Source organism: Telmatherina bonti (assembly GCF_933228915.1).
Source record: "Telmatherina bonti genome assembly, chromosome: 8".
NCBI classification, from domain to species: domain Eukaryota; kingdom Metazoa; phylum Chordata; class Actinopteri; order Atheriniformes; family Telmatherinidae; genus Telmatherina; species Telmatherina bonti.
This window is the reverse complement of record NC_136626.1, coordinates 32,575,680-32,596,097: the sequence shown is the minus strand read 5'-3', so window position 1 is coordinate 32,596,097 and position 20,418 is coordinate 32,575,680. Positions and strand designations below refer to the sequence as shown.

The window sequence follows — 20,418 nt, the reverse complement described above, 5'->3', positions numbered from 1 at the left end:
TAGCATAAGCGCGCGCTCCCTCTGCGTCACGTGACCATCCAGGAAGTGAACGTAAACAGCAAGAACCAGACAAGCTTGTCTGAACATGTCTCTGTAAAGTAACTTCTGCTCATGTTGTAGCTCTGTTACCGAAGAAACATGACAGACATTCAAATGAAAATCAAGAACCTTGTAGCCGAAAAACCGACGTCGTCTTTTGGTCAGACTGACTTACAGAAATGGGGTTTACGAGGTAAGACAACTTGAAAAAACAAACAAACAAACAAACAAAAGTTTCTAAATTTCTCATTCATTCGTGCTTAAAAAGTTCAAACTGCATTGTGATAAAGAGTTCAGCCCACAGGTCATAGTCTTTATGCTTGTGTAAATCAATATATTTTCTACAAATATGGTATAAAAGTGTCCTAGCGTGGATTAATTGTAGTTTCATCCCCACAGGGATCCAGCTGAGAGGATACCAGCTGGATGGGGTGCACTGGTTGACTCAATGCCTGAATAACCAGCAGGGATGCATCTTAGGAGATGAGATGGGTTTGGGTAAAACCTGCCAGGTGTGTACAGTCAACCTTCATCAGTCAACCTTGAGAAGTAATGATTTATGTGAAACTGTGTCCATCTCCTGCACAAATGCTGCTTTACATTCATTACCTCAGTGGGAACACATGTAGTTTGTTATTATTGTGATCTGGGAGAATAGTTAAAAGAATACATTTAAGAAAAGGTTTAGAAAATCTTTTCTTGGTTCTAGTTTCTTTTTGTTTTACCTAAAGTTAGATTGTTTAATCCAAACTGGAATTTGGGGCAGCTAACAGGCCAAAAATTTAACGTAAGAAACGCTACTGTATGTCCTAGAACAGTGTTTTTCAACCTTTTTTGAGACAAGGCACACTTTTTTTCACAAGGCACATCAAAAACCAATTTTTTTATTTTTTATTTTTTTTTTATAGTCCATATTATTAATATAAGTCTTAATATAAGTAAAATAAGAATCTGCAGAGCAGAGAGCCTTGAGGACTTGGGAATGCCAGTTTTAGATGTTTTCATACTGATTCAGCACACTTGATTCAGTTTAGTGGTCCTCCTCATCACATTCTCTGCAAGCCTGGTAATGAACCTGTCATTGCGGGGGGGGGGGGGGGGGGTTGTTACAGTCTGGAAACATAAAACATGCAGAGCAGAACATCTGACGACTTATTAAAAAAAACAATTTGCAAAATTCAGGAGCACCTCACCATATTACAAAGTACATTTTTTAGTACCTGAACATCCACACTGCAGCTGTAGGTTTATTGATGTATAATATCGTTCCCTGTTAAAATGTTCTGGAAGCTTTTTGTTGACATTTGAGATTTGACATGCAACATTAAATGCATTTAGTTGTATAATAGTAAAATTTAACTCTATAGTAAATAAGGTTTTTAGAGGAACAACATTTGTTGGTGTGTCTTGATTCAAGCCAACATTTCTAAAAGTGATTTAGTGTTTTGTGGCATATTGATGTTCTTAGTTAGCTGGTTGGGAAAAAGAGTTTGATGTTCAGACTGTATCAGCTTTTTCTCACTTAAAAATCGATGCTAACTGGGAGGGAGTTGTGGGAGCACTGGGTTGTTAATATGTTTCTGCAAAGAGGGAAAAAACACTGTGTTTTACTTTTATACATCTATTTAGTTTGTCAAGCAGAGAATCAGTGAGAACGTCCATGTCTGCATTGTGACCGGTACAGTGTTAGTGCTGGTGTTAATGGTGGAGAAATCTGCTGTAATAAAGCTCCATTGGGGTCTCTTTCCCAACTGCAGACATTAAAGCAGGAAGGCAACTTTTAGTCACAAACATTAATCCTGATTGTTGTCAGTAGATTCTTCCTACAGACTAACATACAGAAAGCTTGAGCCAACATTGTTTTTATCCTTAATATTTTGCCTCAGAAGAGTCATATATCTTTGCTATTTGATAGCTTGACGGTCAACTTGGACGGTTTTCAGATTTTTCAAGTGAAATTTGCTACTTTTTCACTCATTTTCAGCCCAGTCGTCAGACTTGCCTGAATCTCTCAGAAATAAAAAGGCACGTAACTTTAGGAATGATATTGTGTTGAATCTGGGTTACATGTAAACACACAACCTGCTGTTGAAGTTTTATGTTCTGTGCTGAATTTTTCTGCTTCTTAAGCAGATTTCTTTCAGATGCTTTTTATCTGCTGTTAAAAATGTTTTTCAGGCCTTATATGTTTTTTTTCCCTTCTCCACTTGTCCAGTTACCTTAAACTTCTTACCGACATGCTGTGTACCACGCTTATATATATCAAGTTTTTTGCAAAAAGCTTTTGGTGAATCAACTAATTTTTGAAGATAAAATTTTTGAAATGTGACTGAATCATGTCTTTGTGGCAGGCTGACAGCAACAAAGTGGGTACTAAATAAAATGAGTCATTTGCTGGTTTATCTGTCACATTTGGATTAAACACTGGTTTATTCCCTTTTTTGTTGTAGAATGAAGCATAAATGAGTTTTTTAGCTCAAGGAATTCACCTGTATGTTTTCTACATATACCAGACAACTTAACATGAAACAGCTAAACTGAAGTTTGGGAGATTTTCTCACTTTTGTTTCTTCTGTGGAGGCATCATATCTTGCATCCTGTCTCTTCTATGAGCTCTCTTCAACCAGTTAAAGTCTGATATTGACTCGTTTCTTACTCTGTCCCTTTCCCTCTTTCTTTCCCTTTATTCCTCCAATAATATTCTCCTGTGTTTCTTTGCTGAATCAACCATGTTGCATGTTAAAAACGGCCAGTGTGTTGATATCCAGTAGCTAACATGAGCAAAATGCAGCTGGAACCTAGTTGTGTAGTTTTTAGCCACAAGATCCCAAATCAGATGTAAATAATGTGAATATAAGAATGTCAGTGTTTCAACAAAAATTAGTCCAAAGTGCAGAATTATAAGATTTGAGACATATGAAGTGTTTTTTTTTTTTAACAAAAAACATAAATAAATTGGATTTGTGTGAGTGGCAAAGTTCCTGTTACTCTCAGCACAAGAAGTCCTGATAATTATCTATCTCTTCAGACGATCTCTCTGCTGGTGTATATGTCCGGAGCTCTGGGGAAGAAAGGTCCGTTTTTGGTGCTAAGTCCTCTCTCTGTGCTGGAGAACTGGAGACAGGAGCTGGAAAGGTAAGAAAACTAGAGATCAACATCCGTGATATTTAACTGGCTGTCCGCGAGCCGTTCATATGAATCCATCTCCTCTGTGATCTGGTCACAGCTTTGCTCCGTCTCTGACTGTGCTGTGTTACAAAGGAGACAAAGAGAGGCGAGCTGAGATGCAGAGGGAAACAAACTCCCAGGACTTCCATGTTCTGCTCACCACGTATGAGGTCTGTATGTGTTTATCATCATGACTAGGGCTGGATGACTGGATACCAAGGCCAGTATCAGTATTGGTCGATACCATCGTGATGAGATCGATATTTTTCTTTCAGAGGCCAAAAGCCAAAGAATATAAATGAAAGCCAACCAGCTTGTGTTTAGCAAATATACAGTTTTTTTTTATTAAACAATTATATGTGATAAAAATTAGTTATTTTAATATTTTCTAACAGTGTTTAAGTTCTGATTATTTTTTACAAACATTAAAATTTCTCTGTTCTATCATTCAGTTTAATACATAAAGTAAAACATGTTTTACTTGACAAAAAATATCTGTACTGTTTTGTTATGATAGCCATGATGAATAATTTAAGATAAAATCTTAAAATAATTATGAATTAAAAACGAAAGTATCGGTATCAATATCTGCGATACTTGCCCTAGATTTATTAGGATTGATACTGGATCAAAATTTAGTAGCGGATCGATATTAAATTTTGCAGTATCGCCCAGCCCTAGTGATAATGCAACAGTTTAATCTGTGATGAAAGAAACGCTCCTCATTTAAAACATCTGTATAATTTCCAGCTCTGCCTCAAAGATGCTTCATTTTTAAAAAGGTGAGTAAAGTCCAGATAATTTCAGAGACTCTGAAACATTTACATATTTTTTAATGTTATTTTGTCATTTTCCAATTTTAAGAGCAGCTCAAAATGACAAAATTCTCCTAAACACTGAACAAATGTACACTCAACTTTATTAAAATTTCATAAATTACTCTTCAGACATATAAAAACAAGGTCCAATAATTCCACATGAAAACATAAAAAGTTGCACATGTGTAAAGATGAACCCTGTTTTCACTGTCTGTAACGCTCACATGTGGTTCCCACATATTTATAAAGTGTCCACTGGTTTCTGGCGATATGCAGGTCAACCCTCTAACTATTAAAGTAGCGGTCCAGCAGGTTTTCCATGTATTCCTCCTACAACAACTCAACGAGTCAATGTGCAGAACTCGATAGGCTGTTGGATCCGTTTGATTTGAGTCAGCTGTGCTAAAGAAAGAATACATTGAAAATCAGCTGGATTGTCCTCGTAGCACCGAACTGAGTCGCGCTGTTTTAGTCTCTTTCCCATATCTAGAGTCTAAAGTCTTCCAGGATGTTGCAGCGTCTCTCCTGGCTGAAGGAGTCTAAAGTCCAGTGATGTAAAGTGGAAATTACGAGCACACAGGCTTTATCTTTTAGAGGGATTTTGACATTAAAGACATCTGACAATAACCTGGATAACACTCCTCCTTGGATGTTCCCGTAGACGGTGAGGAAGACACTGTCGAGACACTTAGATTAAGCAGAAACTTACCTGCCTACACATTTCAATGATCATAAGTGTGTCCGGCGTAATTTGCGCCTGCCTGCCTACTGAGCCTTAGAGCTCACGGCACGGGCCTGATAATAGAAATGCATATGATGCAGCCTTCAAGTTAAAGGCCATCAATGTGGCTATTGAAGGAAAAGGAGCTGCTGCGCGCTCGGTGTAGGTGCAGCTTGTACCCAGGTGCGCTCTAAAGCTCGGAAATAACGCTAAATGATCCATTCATTCTTTAAAAACTAACTATAAACTCACTATTAAAGTCGTATTCGCTTGATTGAACAACTTAATGGCTAAATCAGCTTCATATGTGAAATTTGTGCTCAGGTGGAGGTGGAAGGTGCTCGTTGTCGATGAAGCTCACAGACTGAAGAATCAAGACTCATTATTGCACAAAACCCTGACACAGGTACTGAAATGCAACCAGGGCTGGGCTGACCAGTGTCTTTTGTATCTCTCCTCTTCCTCTACCCCAGCTCTTCAGCCTGATTCAGTCTGTTTGTGTGTTTCTTGTGTAGTTCTCAGCTGGTTTCAGGGTCTTGCTGACAGGAACTCCCATTCAGAACAATCTGCAGGAGCTCTACTCCCTTCTCAGCTTCATTCAGCCCAGCATCTTTACAGCAGATGATGTGGACAGCTTTGTCAGCTCCTACTCCTCTGTACAAAGCCAGCCTGCTCTGGGTATGTTACTGGATCATCATGTAATGCTGCACAGATTAGATTCAGGGATATTTTATATTAATGTTACCATGAAAGTATGAAATCCAGCTTCTTATGAAGGCTGAAAATGGGCTATGCACTTGTGACTTTCATGACAGCTCAGACATTAACTCAAAGGCAAACCAGCAGAGACTAGAATATTTTTCTCAGTGGTATCTGGGTTTTTATTTCCTTTGAAGACGGTGAGCTTGCGGCGATGCAACAGAAACTCTGTCATGTTGTTCCAGTAAAGATGGAGAAGACAGCGTACCGTCCAAGCAGAAACAGCACTTTTTCCTTTGTTTTTATTGCTTCATTAGAATCTCAGAGATGCCTTTACACGTCCACAGTTAATACCACATTTACTTAAATAATGGTTAAATTAAATGGTTAAATAATGGCTAATTAATGGTTACATAATAAAAAACATAATAGACCGTTTATTAGGTTTAATCTGAATTAGGTCTAGTTTCATACTGAACAAAAGCATTTTTTGTTGTTTTATTTATCTTAGAAAAAAAAAGGTTCTAGAAGTTTAATTTATCTCTGAAACATAGAAAATCTTATCAGTTTATATCAAGCCTAAATATTTATTATAAACAACAGGTAGAATAATTTGATACAGACCACAAACAAAAGTCAGTAACAAGAGCGACATATATGGGGTATATTTATATTTACACTATGTGCTATGAAATATTGTTGACTTAACATTTAGGCTAATGCAACTATTTAAGAGTGGCAGCCAGTGTGGATCCCCTCTCTGCTCCTGATGTAACTCACATCTCTTGGTTTTTATAAAAGACACTCCACCTGCTGCGGTCAGTCTTGTTTTACCTGCCTTGCTGGCTGTTTCTTCTTTGTAAACACCACTCCAGGTTCCTCTTCCAGCTGCTGCAGAAACTTGCACCTGGAAATGTTTATTTTTGCAACATTAATGGTCCAGTCCAGTTAATGCAGCAACAAACCTTGCAGCATCTCCACGTATCAACCTTCTACAGCAGTGTTTCTAAATCCTGGTCCTGGGGGCCCACTGCCCTGCATGTGTGTTACGACCCAAACTCCACCAGGGCAACTGAGCCGAACAAAAGAAAGATCTGTGGCAAGGTGTTCACACATGGACCCATATAGATTTATTGTTCAAAGGGGAGATGAGGTGAGAAGAGACCAGAGATGGTAATGAATGAGTTGGGGTTAAGGATGCAGCGTAAAATCACAAAAGGCTTCAAAACAGTCAAATGAAAAGAAAAACAGGCATATAAAGCAGCACCGGTTTAACCGTAACAAAAAGCTTTACAGTAGTAACATTACTAGTGTCACACAATCAACAAGATTTCATCACTACAAATAAAGAAGCTAAACAAGGGAAAACAAAGCTGATCTATCAATACCCACTGGAAATAACAAAGATCAAAGTCCAAACACTGCAGCAAGCTTGGAGCAGACCACTACTGAGCCAGTGGTTGCCGATGAGTGAAGGACTCCAGGTGTCTTTTAAGTCCCGGCCATTAGTTGAATCTGCTGCGATTGGAGCTCCAATTATCCAATGAGAAGGGAGGGGATGAGCGTGTGACGGGTAGGACCAATCACAGCCAGGAGGCAGCAAACGGAGAGCCGCAGGAGCAACAGGTGAAGTCTGTCAGAGAAATGGCAGGCAGCCGCAGATCAGGAAATCAGCAGGCAGCCGTAACAACGGCTTATAGGTAACCCTACTGTAACACACCTGACTCAAAATAATGACTGATTATCAGGTTTTTACTAAAACAAAAAGTGAAGTTAATCTACATGAGGTGTGCTGGAGTTGGTAGAAACTAAGACATGCAGGGCAGTGGGCCCCCGAGGATCAGGATGAAGAAACATTGTGCTTGAGGAGGGGTATCAAACTCCAGTTCTCCGGCAGGTTTTTGTTGTTTCCCTCTGCAGACACTGCTGATTCAAATCAGGTGGATCCAGCAGCTTCTTGTCAACCTATTTATGAATTTCGGTCATGTGTGTCGGAGCATGGAAACAACAAAAACCTGCAGGATACCGACCCTCGAGGACTGCTAGAGAATAGTTCTGTGTCAGAACCTCTAAACTAAAGATAAAGTGGTTTTGGGCTGTAAAAATGATCCGTTTTAAATCTGTCCAATGTGCACATTTACATTTTACTGAAATCATATTTTTGATGCTTTATAAGGGAAAAGCATGTTACAGGTAACAAGCTTGGTTCCTACGTTGCCTAAAATGCTCATCATGACGGTATTTCATGCCTTTGTAGCAAACATTTGGAATGAAAAGCTTTGGCACTTCTGTTTCCAGCTGCTGAGCTGCAGAGCATCCTGGAGCCTTTCCTGCTCCGTAGAGTCAAGTCCGAGGTGGCCGTTGATCTTCCCAAGAAGACGGAGCTGGTGGTGTATCACGGCATGTCGGCCCTGCAGAAAAAATTCTACAAAGCTGTTCTGTTGAAGGATCTAGGTTAGGCTTGTGCTCTGTGGTGTGCACGTTAACTCCATGTGACTTGACTTTAGAAGACTGAAGCCGTATTTAATCTACCTGTGAAACTTTCAGAGGCTTTTGGAAATGAGCAAGGGAACAAGAACCGTCTCCTGAACATCCTGATGAACCTGAGAAAGTGTGTTGACCATCCCTACCTGTTTAACGGTGAGACATGCTTCATGACAACGCTAAACGGAGAGAAACTAGAAGCTTACGTTGCCTTTAAAACAGTTTTTTTCTGTACCTCTGCAGGGGTGGAACCAGAGCCGTTTGAGATGGGAGAGCATCTCGTTGAAGCCAGCGGGAAGCTCTGCCTTCTGGACAGCATGCTGGCCTTCCTGCAGAAAGGGTTGGCAACTCTTCCTGCTATGTAGCTCCACCTGCTGGTGCCTTTGGCTCCGTCTGTGATGCTCTAAAGCCGTGTTTTTCTACCAATGTGCCACGGCACACTGATGTGCTGCGAGAGATCATCAGGAGTGCCATGAAAAATGATCCAGTTTCACCTAATTGGTGTAAAAAGCCGCTATGTGTTTATTCAAACAGGCCCAGGTGAAAGATCATACATGTTATGTGATTTCTATTCAAGACATTTTGACAAGATAGACTTAATATATTATTAATTTTCTTCTTCTTTTGTTTTTTTTTGTTTTACCATTTTAGGTTTGTGGTGTGCCTTCATATTTTTTTCGGTGAAAAAAGTGTACCTTTGGCTCAAAAAAGGTTGAAAAACACTGCTTTAAAGTTGTGGAGAAAACTTCTGATGAGACCTGTAAATAGTTGAAAACTAGAAAAAAGATTTAAAGCTGTCGAGTGTAGTATATAAATATATGAATCCAGCAGCTCCTGCAGTTAACACGGTTATGTTTTGTTAGAATTGGTGGGATTTCTGCTTTTGTAAACATCACAGAGCATGCCCGTACATCAGTAGCAGCTTCTGAAATACAGCCGAAAAGATTTAATGTTGGAGAAAGTTTGGAAAACCAAGAAGTGTCCTTCAGATGAAGCCTGACATGTTGCTTCTGCTGTTTGTGGAAAGGGGCCACCGGGTCCTGCTGTTCTCTCAGATGACGAGGATGCTGGATATTCTTCAGGATTACATGGAGTATCGAGGTGAGTTTACATTCCAACAGCAAAGGTTGACACTGTGCATTTTCTATCTGACGGTTATTACGTGCTGAACGGAGCTTTCCTGTTCAGGATACAGCTACGAGCGTCTGGATGGATCAGTCCGAGGAGAGGAGAGAAATCTAGCTGTGAAGAACTTCACCAGCAAGGATATCTTTGTTTTTCTACTCAGCACTAAAGCAGGTAACTGGAAACTTCAGGTTTATGCTGCGAATGTAAGATACAAAAAGCAAAAACTCATATATATTAGACACAAACCCTGTGATGGACTGGCGACCTGTCCAGGGTTGCACCCCGCATCTCGCCTAAAGATTGCTGGGATAGACTCCAGCTTCCCTGCAAGCCTCAATCAGACCAGGCGGTTCAGAAAATGAATGAATGAATGAATTAAATGCAACCATTTATTGTAATTTTTTTTTCCTAATAGCTGGAAAAGAGTAAAATATTGCGTTAAAATTAATTTCCTTTCCAGCTGTGTCTCTAAATTTGTTTAGTGCATAAACTTCCATCAGCTGTTGCAGACTGATGAAAGCAAACCGAGATAAGAGCCCCTGCAAAATGACACAAAGGTGCAAACAGGGCAAGCAACTTTATTATGCACAGTATGATGGTGGGAGGAAAGAAGCCTTGTTTCCAGTCAGAGCTTATCACTTTCTGTAAACTAAATAAATCCCCATCACAAGTAGAAGATCACTGAACATGCCAGATTTTATAGAGAGTGCACATGTGACGTAACCATGGCTTTCTTTTGGGGCACCCGGTTACTGCTTATGTTTGTACTTTTGGCTTTCTTATGAGTAAACTGTGTTAAAAAGACGCTGAAGAGAAATGTCAGTACTGTGAGACGCTCACAAGACAAGTGGAGATTTGTTACATTGCAAAAACTTAATTATTAATGACTTAGCTGGTTACAAGCTGCTGGAAAATAATGAAACTCAGGTTTAGATGTTTCACTGCCACTTGTTTCAGTGTGAGACATCGTGTTTATGTCGCTGGGGTTTGGTGGAAATGCTACACATGACATTCATTTAAAAACTAACAACCACTTAATTTTCCTGCATTTTCCTGCAACCATTTTATAAACTGATGCATTAAAAAGATCGTTCCTGCCAGCAGCCATCAGCCTCTGGAACAAGACCTCCTCAAATTAATTATTATATACTACAATATTGAATTTCCCTTTGGGGATTAATAAAGTATTTTTCATTTCATTTCATTTCATTAAAACCTACAAGTCCTCCAAAAGTCACCTGCCACCACACCAGTATAATGAAAATTTATATAAATTAATGGAAAAAAATTGTTCTAATATTTTGATTCTGAAATCAAATATATGATCTGTTCTTTTTATTTATTTCTGATAAATCTATATCATTCATTCATTCATTTCCTAAACCGCTTAATCCAATTCAGGGTTGCAGGGAAGCTGGAGCCTATCCCAGCTGGCTTTGGGCGACAGGCAGGGTACACCCTGGACAGCTCGCCAGTCCATCGCAGGGCGATAAATCTATATATTCTGGGAAATTACAAAAGGAGAGCACAGATGTCTAAATATACAGAATTAATTCATTTAAACATCTTGTTTTAGCAAAAGGAGCAGTAAATATATGAAAATCAGTTCTAAAGAAGTTCATTTTATTTATTAGAAGAACAATAAATATAGAAAAACTGTTCTGGATTTGATGGAGGATCTCCTCTGAAACGTCTGAAAAGAGAAAACAGTCCTGAATGTGTGACAGAGAGAACAACACGGGTGTAAGCTACCACCTCACCTGCTCTCTCATCGTCCCGTTCCTCTAGCTGACATGTTGTAAATGCAGCTTTCTTTACTTCTGCTCACATAAAGCCCAAACAGTCCTTTACATCTGAACCACGTTCAGCCAGAAACTCGACATGTTTCTGCAGAAACGTGCTTGTCTCAGGATGGAAACGGAGGATGAAAACCTGCTGGTAATTTCCTTTTAGAGCGCCGATCACGAAGCTGCTACTGCTGATGAGATGAATTACTCGTTAGAAATTCTGAGTCAGATGAAGATTTAAAGCCAAAGTGTTTAAGAATGATTCTCATCTAGTGGTTTGCTAATTAAATTCAATATATTTTGCTGTCTAAGCACATTATAACCACTGCTGAAGCCACAGAGAGTCATAAATGTGAGAATGTCAACATCTTTCATAAATTGGGATGTCCTGTAAGGTGATGAGGTACAGATCGATACGCAAGTCTGTTTTGGTTTTGATGCAGACACGTTACATACTGCAAAAACTCAGCCTTAAAAAACAAGTAAAAATATACAAAAATGAGGTAAATGTTGCTTAAAATAAGATAAACTATCTGCCAACAGAACAAGAAAATTTGGCTTGTCAAGACTTCCCAAAACAAGTAAAAATACTCTTAAAACAAGAGGAATTCTCTGGCATAAACACTAAGAATTATCTTACCTTTAAGAAAATAAGCATATGTGTCAATTTAAGATTTTTAATCTTACTTAGATTTCAGTTTTTGCAGTGGGCACGCTCTCCATGTATTTGGTACCAAGCTGCCTCAGCTTAATAAGCCAAGTTAGTTCCACAATGCACCTTTACAAAACTAGAACCACTTCTGAACCTTCGTAAACAAACACCGACGTACAAAATGGCAAATTATTGCCACAGTGGTGTGTCTGTGTGCATTCTCCACACATTGGATATAAAGTATTTTCATGCCCTGATAAGTTTACAGGCTTTTGTGATGTTAAAAGATGAAAACAATAAATAATCTCTGAAATATTCCCACCTTTAAAATGAGCAGTAATCTGCACAGTTCAACCAAAAACTGATGTGTTTGTTGCAAAATATATTAGATTACTTGATACAATTAGATTAATGGTGGGAAACCTATTAACTGACACTTTAAGTATTGCTGGATTTTATCTGTTTTACTGTGTAGGAGTATGATTCATCCTGAATTGACAATATTCATCCACTCATGGTTGCAAACTTGTTCCAAATCTGTCAGAAAAGGAGAAAATCTCGTTTGCCGTCCTCTTCAGGTCATCTCTCTGACTTTTTATTGGGTGGTTTTTCTTTGGGAATTGTGGCCTAAAGGTTCCACCTTTGTCTCCTCAGACCAGAAATCCTGTTCTCACATGCTTTTAGGAGACTAAATGTATTTATTTGGAAATTTGTAGGGGGGCTTTGATGTATTTAAAAGGCTTCCATCTTCATCCTTACCTCAGACTGCAGGCATAATGGGAATATTATCATGGTAATACAGGAGATTTGTCATCACATGTTGGACTCAACCAGAACTTCCTGCAGCTCCTTCAGTGTTGCCGTCCGTCTCTGCAGCTGCTTTCTCTTTTCCTCAACGTAACTGTTCTAGATTTTCTCCGTTGTTTGATGACTTTCTGCTTGCTCCATGGTTAATCCACTGCTGTGGACATTTTTTTCTCCCAACCTCCTCTTTGTTGCTTTCTGGTAACCTTAAACTGTTTTTATATCCAGTGTACTTCATCAGTCTACAGATGAAATAGGAGCATTGGCTTCACAACGCTCTGTCTTCTCAGGGGGAGTGGGCATGAACCTCACAGCTGCTGACACGGTCATATTTGTGGATAGTGACTTCAATCCTCAGAACGACCTGCAGGCTGCAGCACGCTGCCATCGGATCGGTCAGAACAGGTGAGGCGTGCGCCGAAGGGAAGCTTGTATCAGAATTCTAGTTTTTCAACCATCCCACCCTTAAAATCTGCTGAATTAAATGCTTCACAAGCAGGAGGGTATAACCTGAGGCTATCTCCTCTTGCCAGGAGGGTTATGTAGTCGTGTGTAAAAGAGCATTTCCTGTTTGCAGTAAAAGATTGTATCCCAGTAAAGCTGTTGATAGAAGTCCTGCGTTCATGGCAATTAACTCTTTTTTTTTTTTTTTTTTATGTAACAATGTTTTTAATATATTTTTCTTTTTAGATAAGTAACAAAATAGATAAGTAATAATAAAGGAAACTTCCTTTACAGTAGGGGTCTCCAGCGCCACAATCCTGCAGGTTTTCAAATGAATGAATGAATCCACTTCTTCTTGATGTTGATCAGTGTGGTTTTACATTTTGCTCTGTAAAAACACAACGGATGGTCTCAGACAACACATCTCATGGCTCACATGTTGACTGGAAACCACTTCAAATGAAGGCCTCATTCTGCTTAAAGCAAACCTACAGCGCGCATAAGTCCCACCAAGCCAGACACTTTAAGGAATCTAAACTTTGAAACTATCTTGGTTCATTTATTTTTGTTCATCTTTATTATCTCAAGACAGGAAAACTTTTAATAAAACCCAAAGCTTTTTTTCTTTTTTTCTTTTTAGTCTTGACTCTACTGCTTTCATCCTACTTTTTATAACTGTGTGTCTCAAATGGCTTTTCTTTATAGAAGTTGAATAGAAAGTGTTTTAACTTTGGTTGTGACCCATCGCAGGCCTGTGAAAGTGATCCGCCTCCTGGCCAGAGACACGGTGGAGGAGATCATGTACTCTCGCGCTGTATCAAAGCTGCAGCTCACAAACACAGTTATAGAAGAAGGACGCTTCTCTTTACTGGATCAGGCTCAGTCAGCTGCTGCAGGACTTCAGGTGCGTGAGCTTTCAGTCAACGCTGCTGTGTTCAAGTTGTCTTCATCACTTGTCTTCATCACTCTCTCTTCTGCTCCACACAGCTGAGTGAGATCTTGAAGTTCGGGATCGATAAGCTTTTGTCCTCAGATGAGAGCTCTGTTCAGGACGTGAAGCTGGAGAAGATCCTCGGCCTGTCACATGACGGCCAGTGGGTGGAGGATGACTTCACTCCGACCGAAGAGGAAGAAGACGAGGAGAATGGGTTTGAAACTGAAGGGCAGAGTATGTTTTCATCGCTTACTTAACTTTAATATCCCACATTTGCAGTGCATTCGTCTGGTTCTTGTGCTCACAGCAGCTCATCTGATCATTTAGTTATTTATTAGTTCCATCTTCTGTGTTTCTCAAATTGTCATTAAATGTCATGAAATGAGGAAGCTGCTGGTCATCTCTGTGTGGCTGTGTAGACTCACCATCCTGCTGTTCCATCTTTTAGACCACATGTACTTCTTTGAGGGGAAAGACTACAGTAAGGACCCAAGTTCTGATGACCAGAAGAGCTTCGATCGCTTGCTGGAGGAACAGCTGGCCGAGTTTCAGAAAGCAGCTGGGGAAGGACGAGCTCTACGACACAAAGCCGGGGTAAGAATCTGACGCTTTGTGTTGAAACTGAGGAAAATTTAAAATCTTTGCATTGTATGGAAAACCCATAGATCAAACAATGTATTCCTATTTACATGATATTCAACTGTCTCAGTCTGAAGTCTTGTTACCTTTTGCAATGTTTTTCCTCATTTTTGCAATTTTGATTTAATTTTTTTTTTTTTATGTATTGCTCAAATTATTCACAATTGTTTCCTTATTTCAAATGTTACAATTGTAAAAGCACAGCCATGTTTGTTATATTGCATATATACACACTTGTATGTGAGTTATCAAATAAATTTAAAAAAAAAAAAAAAAAAAAAAAAAAAAAAAAAAGAAACTAAGGAAAATTTTTCATAGTTTAAAAAAAAATTATATAAGTAAGGCAACCAAATTCTTTGTTGAAAATATTCTGAGTTGTAGCGTTTAAACGTGGAAGAACAAGTCATTTCATTCTCCTTACAGTTGAAAATTTCTTTTATTATTTTTTCCTCATTTTTTAAAACCAAACTACATGCAGGGGATCATACTTTCCAGAGTGTATGCAACAATCATAACAGAGTCCAGTTAAATATCTGCATATTTACAACAGATCCATTTTTCCCAAATTATGTCTTTGTTTTTCTTTTCTTTTTGGAGATGAAGGGTAAAGGTCTGTTTCTTCATTGAAAAAATGTCTAAACATAAAGAATTAATTCATTTAAACATCTTGTTTTAGCAAAAGGAGCAGTAAATATATGAAAGTCAGTTATGAGGAAGTTCATTTTATTTATTAGAAGAAGAATAAATATAGAAAAACTGTTCTGGATGTGATGGAAGATATACTCTGAAACGTCTGAAAAAAGAGAAAACAGTCCTGAATGTGTGACAGAGAGAACAACACGGGTGTACGCTACCACCTCACCTGCTCTCTCATCGTCCCGTTCCTCTAGCTGACACGTTGTAAATGCAGCTTTCTTTACTTCTGCTTACATAAAGCCCAAATGTCCTTTATATCTGAACCACGTTCAGCCAGAAACTCGACAGTTTAATATCTTGACAAGCTCATTTATAGAACTTCTATAAAGCACTGAAGCCAGCAATTACTGTTTATTTTTATTTATAACCATAAAAATCTTGGGGTTGATGTGACTTTTTCAGCGAGTCCCGCCTAAACAAGCACTAATTCAGCATCCATCTTGCATTCTGTCTCTTCTCTGAGCTCTCCCCAGCCGGTAAAAGTCAGTCTGATGTTAGCTCTAGTCTGATTTCTTACTCTGTCAGTTTTTAGCTCTTTTCCTCCTTTTCTCCAACAATGTCCTCTTGGTTTAGTTTGACAAATCAGCCACAGTACAGAACAACCGCTGTGTTGGGATCCATTTGCTACTGTGTGACGTAGTGTGTAAAGCAAAACTCGGGTGTAAAGTGATTGTTCCGTCTGTACGGAACTATTTGTCGGCGCGGATTAATCCGTAATCACACTTCACTCTAGTGCACGTTGGGCGAAGAGACTCGCCTTGGTCTGGAGCCTGCCTGTGGAGTTTAACAACGTAGTCGGCAAGCAGGAGCTTGGCTAACTCAGCAGTACTGTTTGTTATGCTGGTGGACGTTGCAAACTGCGTCACTGACAATACACCACACCTGTATATATGTGAATCATACCTTTGTACTGCCTGTTCTGCCTGGGAATACTGGAATAAATCTGCTTGCAGCAGGATGCAACTGCAAAATCTGTTCTTACTGACACTCCAAGAAGACATAACTACTCCTGAACCTTGCATTATAATCCTAACCCGTTCCTTGGGGTTTTTTCAGTGATGACATTATAAGTAAAATTGTTAATTGCGGTTTCTCTGCTGGGCATCGACTGCTCCAGGCTCCAGGAATGTATAAAATAAGTCAGTGTGCCATCAAAATGAATCTAAAAAAGACATTTCATAGATTTAAAAGTTAAAGAGTACTAGTTTAAAATATTTTGTTCCTTTAAAGTTGTGGACATTTTGCACAAACCTCTTGATAATCAGTCTAATTCCTAGGTTATCAGATAACAATAACAAAAAAATCCAAAGCTAGTGCTTGTTTTCACTGTTTAAATGGAGCAATCTGGCAGAAAATGTGTTAATTTTTTCCCTTTGTGTTTCTAGGTTTCACTCTCTGTGGTGCTTGGAGTCCCAGCAAGGAAGAGGAAACCTCTCACTGAGGAAGAGCTGGAGCTCAGGCGGCAAAGGAGGGAGGAAGCCGCAGCCAAGAGAGCAAAAATGCAAGAGGACATGAAGAAGCAGCAGCAAGAGCAAAAATACAAGAAAAAGTAAAAAATCACTTTGAGTTGTCTTCTCCTTTTTTAAGACATCCTAAGCTAAGATTAATATATTTAATGCAATCTCTTCCTCATGCAGAATGGCATGGTGGGAGTCCTGCGGCTACAAGTCCCGCTGCCTGCAGCCTGTGGACAGTGAAGAAGATGACGAAGAGGAGGATGACAGCAGCACATGCTCTACAGAGTCGAACACTACGGATATCCGCTATGTACTCGGAGATGTGACTCACCCGCATGCTGCTCGGGAAGATGCTATCATCGTCCACTGCGTTGGTAAGTTTGTTGTGTAATCACTGCAAAAGGTCACTTTTGGTTTTTTATTGCTATAAAAGGGAGCTCTCTTTCTAAATGATCATTTCTGTGTAGATGACTCAGGCCGGTGGGGCAGAGGAGGCCTGTTTACCGCGCTGGAAGCGAGATCAGATGAACCACGGAAACAGTACGAGTTAGCTGGCAAGATGAAAGGTGAGATTAACCATGATACAGACGAACACAATCATCCCGTCTGCTTGAGAATCAAACAATACACTGGAAACTTGATCCCATTTCAGATTTGGACCTTGGAAACGTGCTGCTCTTCCCCATCGACGACAAGCAATCTCGACTGGACGGCCAGGATCAAGTATGCTCCACTCAGTTTGCTCTGCTTCTTTGTAGCAGTTGTGATTAAAGTGCTCGATACGGCTGAGCTGGGTTTGTGTGTGTGGCAGCAGAAGCTGTGGTCGAGCATTCATCGAGAATGCTGAAACGATGATCAGATGATGTGATAACGTGCTTCAATCTGCTTCCTGTCTCTGCAGTTAGCCCTGATCGTGGCACAGCAAAGAGACAAAGCCAACAACTTGTCTGGGATATTTCTATCTGCTCTAGATGAAGGTCTGAAGAAAATTTATGCCGCAGCGAAGAAAAGCAAGGGTATGGTGAAGACACAAGTCATTATCTGTGTTCTGCATGTGTGTGTGTGTGTGTGTGTTACTGTCTAAAGAACAGGAAACTGAATTCCTCAGATTCTTTCAACAGGGCAGGTGAACTGATTAGAGCACTTTCTCATGAAATCTCTCACATTGCTCAGCTCTAAACTTTGCTAACAGCTTGTCCTCTGTTTTATTTTTGCCAACATAGCCAGTGTTCATCTTCCTCGTATTGGTCACTCCACCAAAGGTTTTAACTGGTATGGCACGGAGCGGCTCATCAGGAAACACCTAGCCTCCAGAGGCATTCCCACATTCATGTATCCTTTTAACGCTCCAAACACTTGGCCTCTTAACCCTTTAACTGCCTCCTCCACTGTTTAGTGGAGTGCATTTTTAATGACTATAATGCATGAAAAAGAAAAGAAAAAGAGTAAATAAACCTGTTTGATCCATCTCTACTGACTATTATGAATATGAAATGCCAAAATGAAGTGTTTATCTTATTACTGTTATAAATTTTGACCTTTAGCCTGTTAAATACTTTATTTACTATTCTCTTCATTTGCTAGAACTGTTCTTATTATTATTGTCCAAATGGCCCTGCGATGGACTGGCGAGCTGTCCAGGGTGTGCCCTGCCTCTCGTCCAATGACTGCTGGGATAGGCTCCAGCTTGACGACCACCTTTAATCGGACTCAGCGGTTAAGAAAATGAATGAATGAATATTGTCCAAATGAAAAGAAAAAAGCTAAGAAAGATTACTCTGTGTTTTGGTTTTGGACTTCCGTGCACGTCACAGATTGTCCATGGAATACACAATGTTTGAACATGAGTGTCCATATGTGCACCTGGCACCAGGACACTGTAGACCGCCGTTTGATGTTCGACTTTGTACCCGTATCATCGATGTCGCGGCTGCATGTCTTGGACAGTCGGATGAAGAAAGGGGCGGAGCTGTGAACTGATCGCCACCTGGTGGTGAGTTGGCTCAGATGCTGTGTGGGGGGGGGGGTGCCAGTCAGATCTGGCAGACCCAAACATCTAGAGTCCCCTGTCAGAGCGAGCTTTAACTCCCACCTCCAGCAGAGCTTCAGAGGATATTGAGTCCAAGTGGACTATGTTTCATACCAGCTGCAGCTGTCCTGAAGGTCATCGGTGCCTGTTGTGGCGGTAATCCCAGAACTCGTTGGTGGACACCAGCAGTAACGGATGCCGTCAAGCTGAAGGAGGAGTCCTATCTGCCTCCTCTGGAAGCTGCTGATGGATATTGGCAGACCAAGGAGAATGCAGGTTTGATGGTTGCCAGGGCAAAAGCTTGGGCACGGGAATAGTTTGGTGAAGCCATGGAGAACGACTTCCAGATGGCTTCAAGGAGATTCTGGTCCACCATCAGGAGCGGGAGGCGGTGCTCCATCAACACTGTGTGTGTTGAGGATGGGGGACGGCTGACCTGGACTCAGGATGTTGTGGGTCAGTGGAGGGACTACTTTGACCATTACCAACAGGTCTTCTGATGGGAAGCAGAGCTGGGGGACTCAGGTGTGGGTTCTCCTATCTCAACAGGTTGTCAAACATTTCCTGATTACTGGTCTATACATAAAATGCTTGTCGTTGAATTTCTGTGCTTTTGTTATCAAGTTTATTGGGCTGTAAATTAAACGGACGCCTGATAAATAGAAGTTGTTTCCCTTTAACATGACTGACAGATACTATTACAGCAGAGCTGTCAAGACCACAGCTACACCTCCAGCACCAACCTCTGCAACAAGATCTGCTCCTGAACCAACAGCGGGCACCTCTGATGAAGCCTCCGGCCCCTCAGCCTGCAGCTCCACAGAGCTCCCTGGTTTCATGAATGGAGTTTGTGTATTTTTCTACAACGTTCCTGCAACAGAGAGGAAGCGCCTGTCCCGCTACCTCGTCACATATCCTTTCAGGCTTTAGGTTTCAGTTGTAGCTGGTTTATAAACATGTTTTCTTTAGTGTAAGAACAGTGTTACACATTCTTAGCTGAAGTGTACGTATGATGGAGATGAGGAGGACATCATGAGTGCAGAGGTCACACACATCGTGGCAGAAGTCGAGAACAACATCCACATACAGGTCAGTAACATTAGGACTAGACGTTTTGACCATGATGAGTTATTCCATAAACAAAACATTACTTTTCCTGTGTTTCTTGTGCACCAGGAGCTTCGGGATCTGGTGCGTCAGTTCACCGAGGCTGTTCCTGTGCAGATGGCCTGGCTGGAGTCCTGCTTCTCCAAACAACGAAAAGTCAACACTGCAGAGTTTCTACACCTGCTCTGACAGCAACGCCTTTCTAAACTTCATTTTTATTCTTTAATCATGTAACTGACAGCCTTGTATGAACTTGTAGGACATGTTTATATATATGTGGAATAAAAATCAAATAATTCAGCAGCTGTGCTGGAGGATGATCTGCTGGGATGATTACGTTGGTTACATTTTATAGGAGATCGCAAACATGATTCCTGAAACATGGAAATGCATGGAAAGCAAGCATGAAAAAAAAAAAAAAAGTCCTGCTTCCATTATGTTGATTATGGCGGCTGGTATAGTCCTACCTGGCTCACTAAGCAACACGTGCAAAGTAATTATATCTTGTGCATAGTGGGTTTATGAAATTTGGCTTTGTGTCAATATTTTCCCTTGCATGGCCATACCTGATCTAATCAGTGCCTGGGTAATAAACTTGAGTAATCAAACCTTTTATTAACGCAACAAGCAGATATGGTGCACCCAAACAGAGGTGGACTTTCCTGTTTACACAACAACCTGCAATCTCTCTGATCCCTACGCTGCCAATGACCCCAATAAAATGCTCAATCAACTTAATGTTGGAATTGCAATTTAATTTTTGATAGAAAACTATGATTCTCAAATTGCAAAGCACTTTAAAGGGAATTAAA

The 20,418-nt window shown here is 40.2% G+C and overlaps 1 protein-coding gene across 1 annotated transcript; it reads left to right on the top strand.

Moving 5' to 3' along the window:
* Nucleotides 1-58: 58 nt before the first annotated feature.
* chd1l (chromodomain helicase DNA binding protein 1-like) lies at nt 59-19,839 on the top strand. Its single transcript, XM_079245446.1, has 25 exons — nt 59-232; nt 439-551; nt 3,068-3,174; nt 3,266-3,377; nt 3,958-3,989; nt 5,071-5,152; nt 5,262-5,424; nt 7,744-7,899; nt 7,993-8,085; nt 8,173-8,269; nt 8,957-9,030; nt 9,118-9,228; nt 12,591-12,705; nt 13,495-13,648; nt 13,732-13,912; nt 14,127-14,272; nt 16,399-16,562; nt 16,651-16,844; nt 16,938-17,036; nt 17,123-17,193; nt 17,372-17,486; nt 17,694-17,802; nt 19,192-19,405; nt 19,502-19,588; nt 19,676-19,839. Exons 1-25 carry the CDS (start codon nt 139-141, stop codon nt 19,793-19,795), a joined length of 3,003 nt encoding a protein of 1,000 aa, XP_079101572.1. The 5' UTR covers nt 59-138; the 3' UTR covers nt 19,796-19,839.
* The last annotated feature ends 579 nt before the right edge of the window (nt 19,840-20,418 follow it).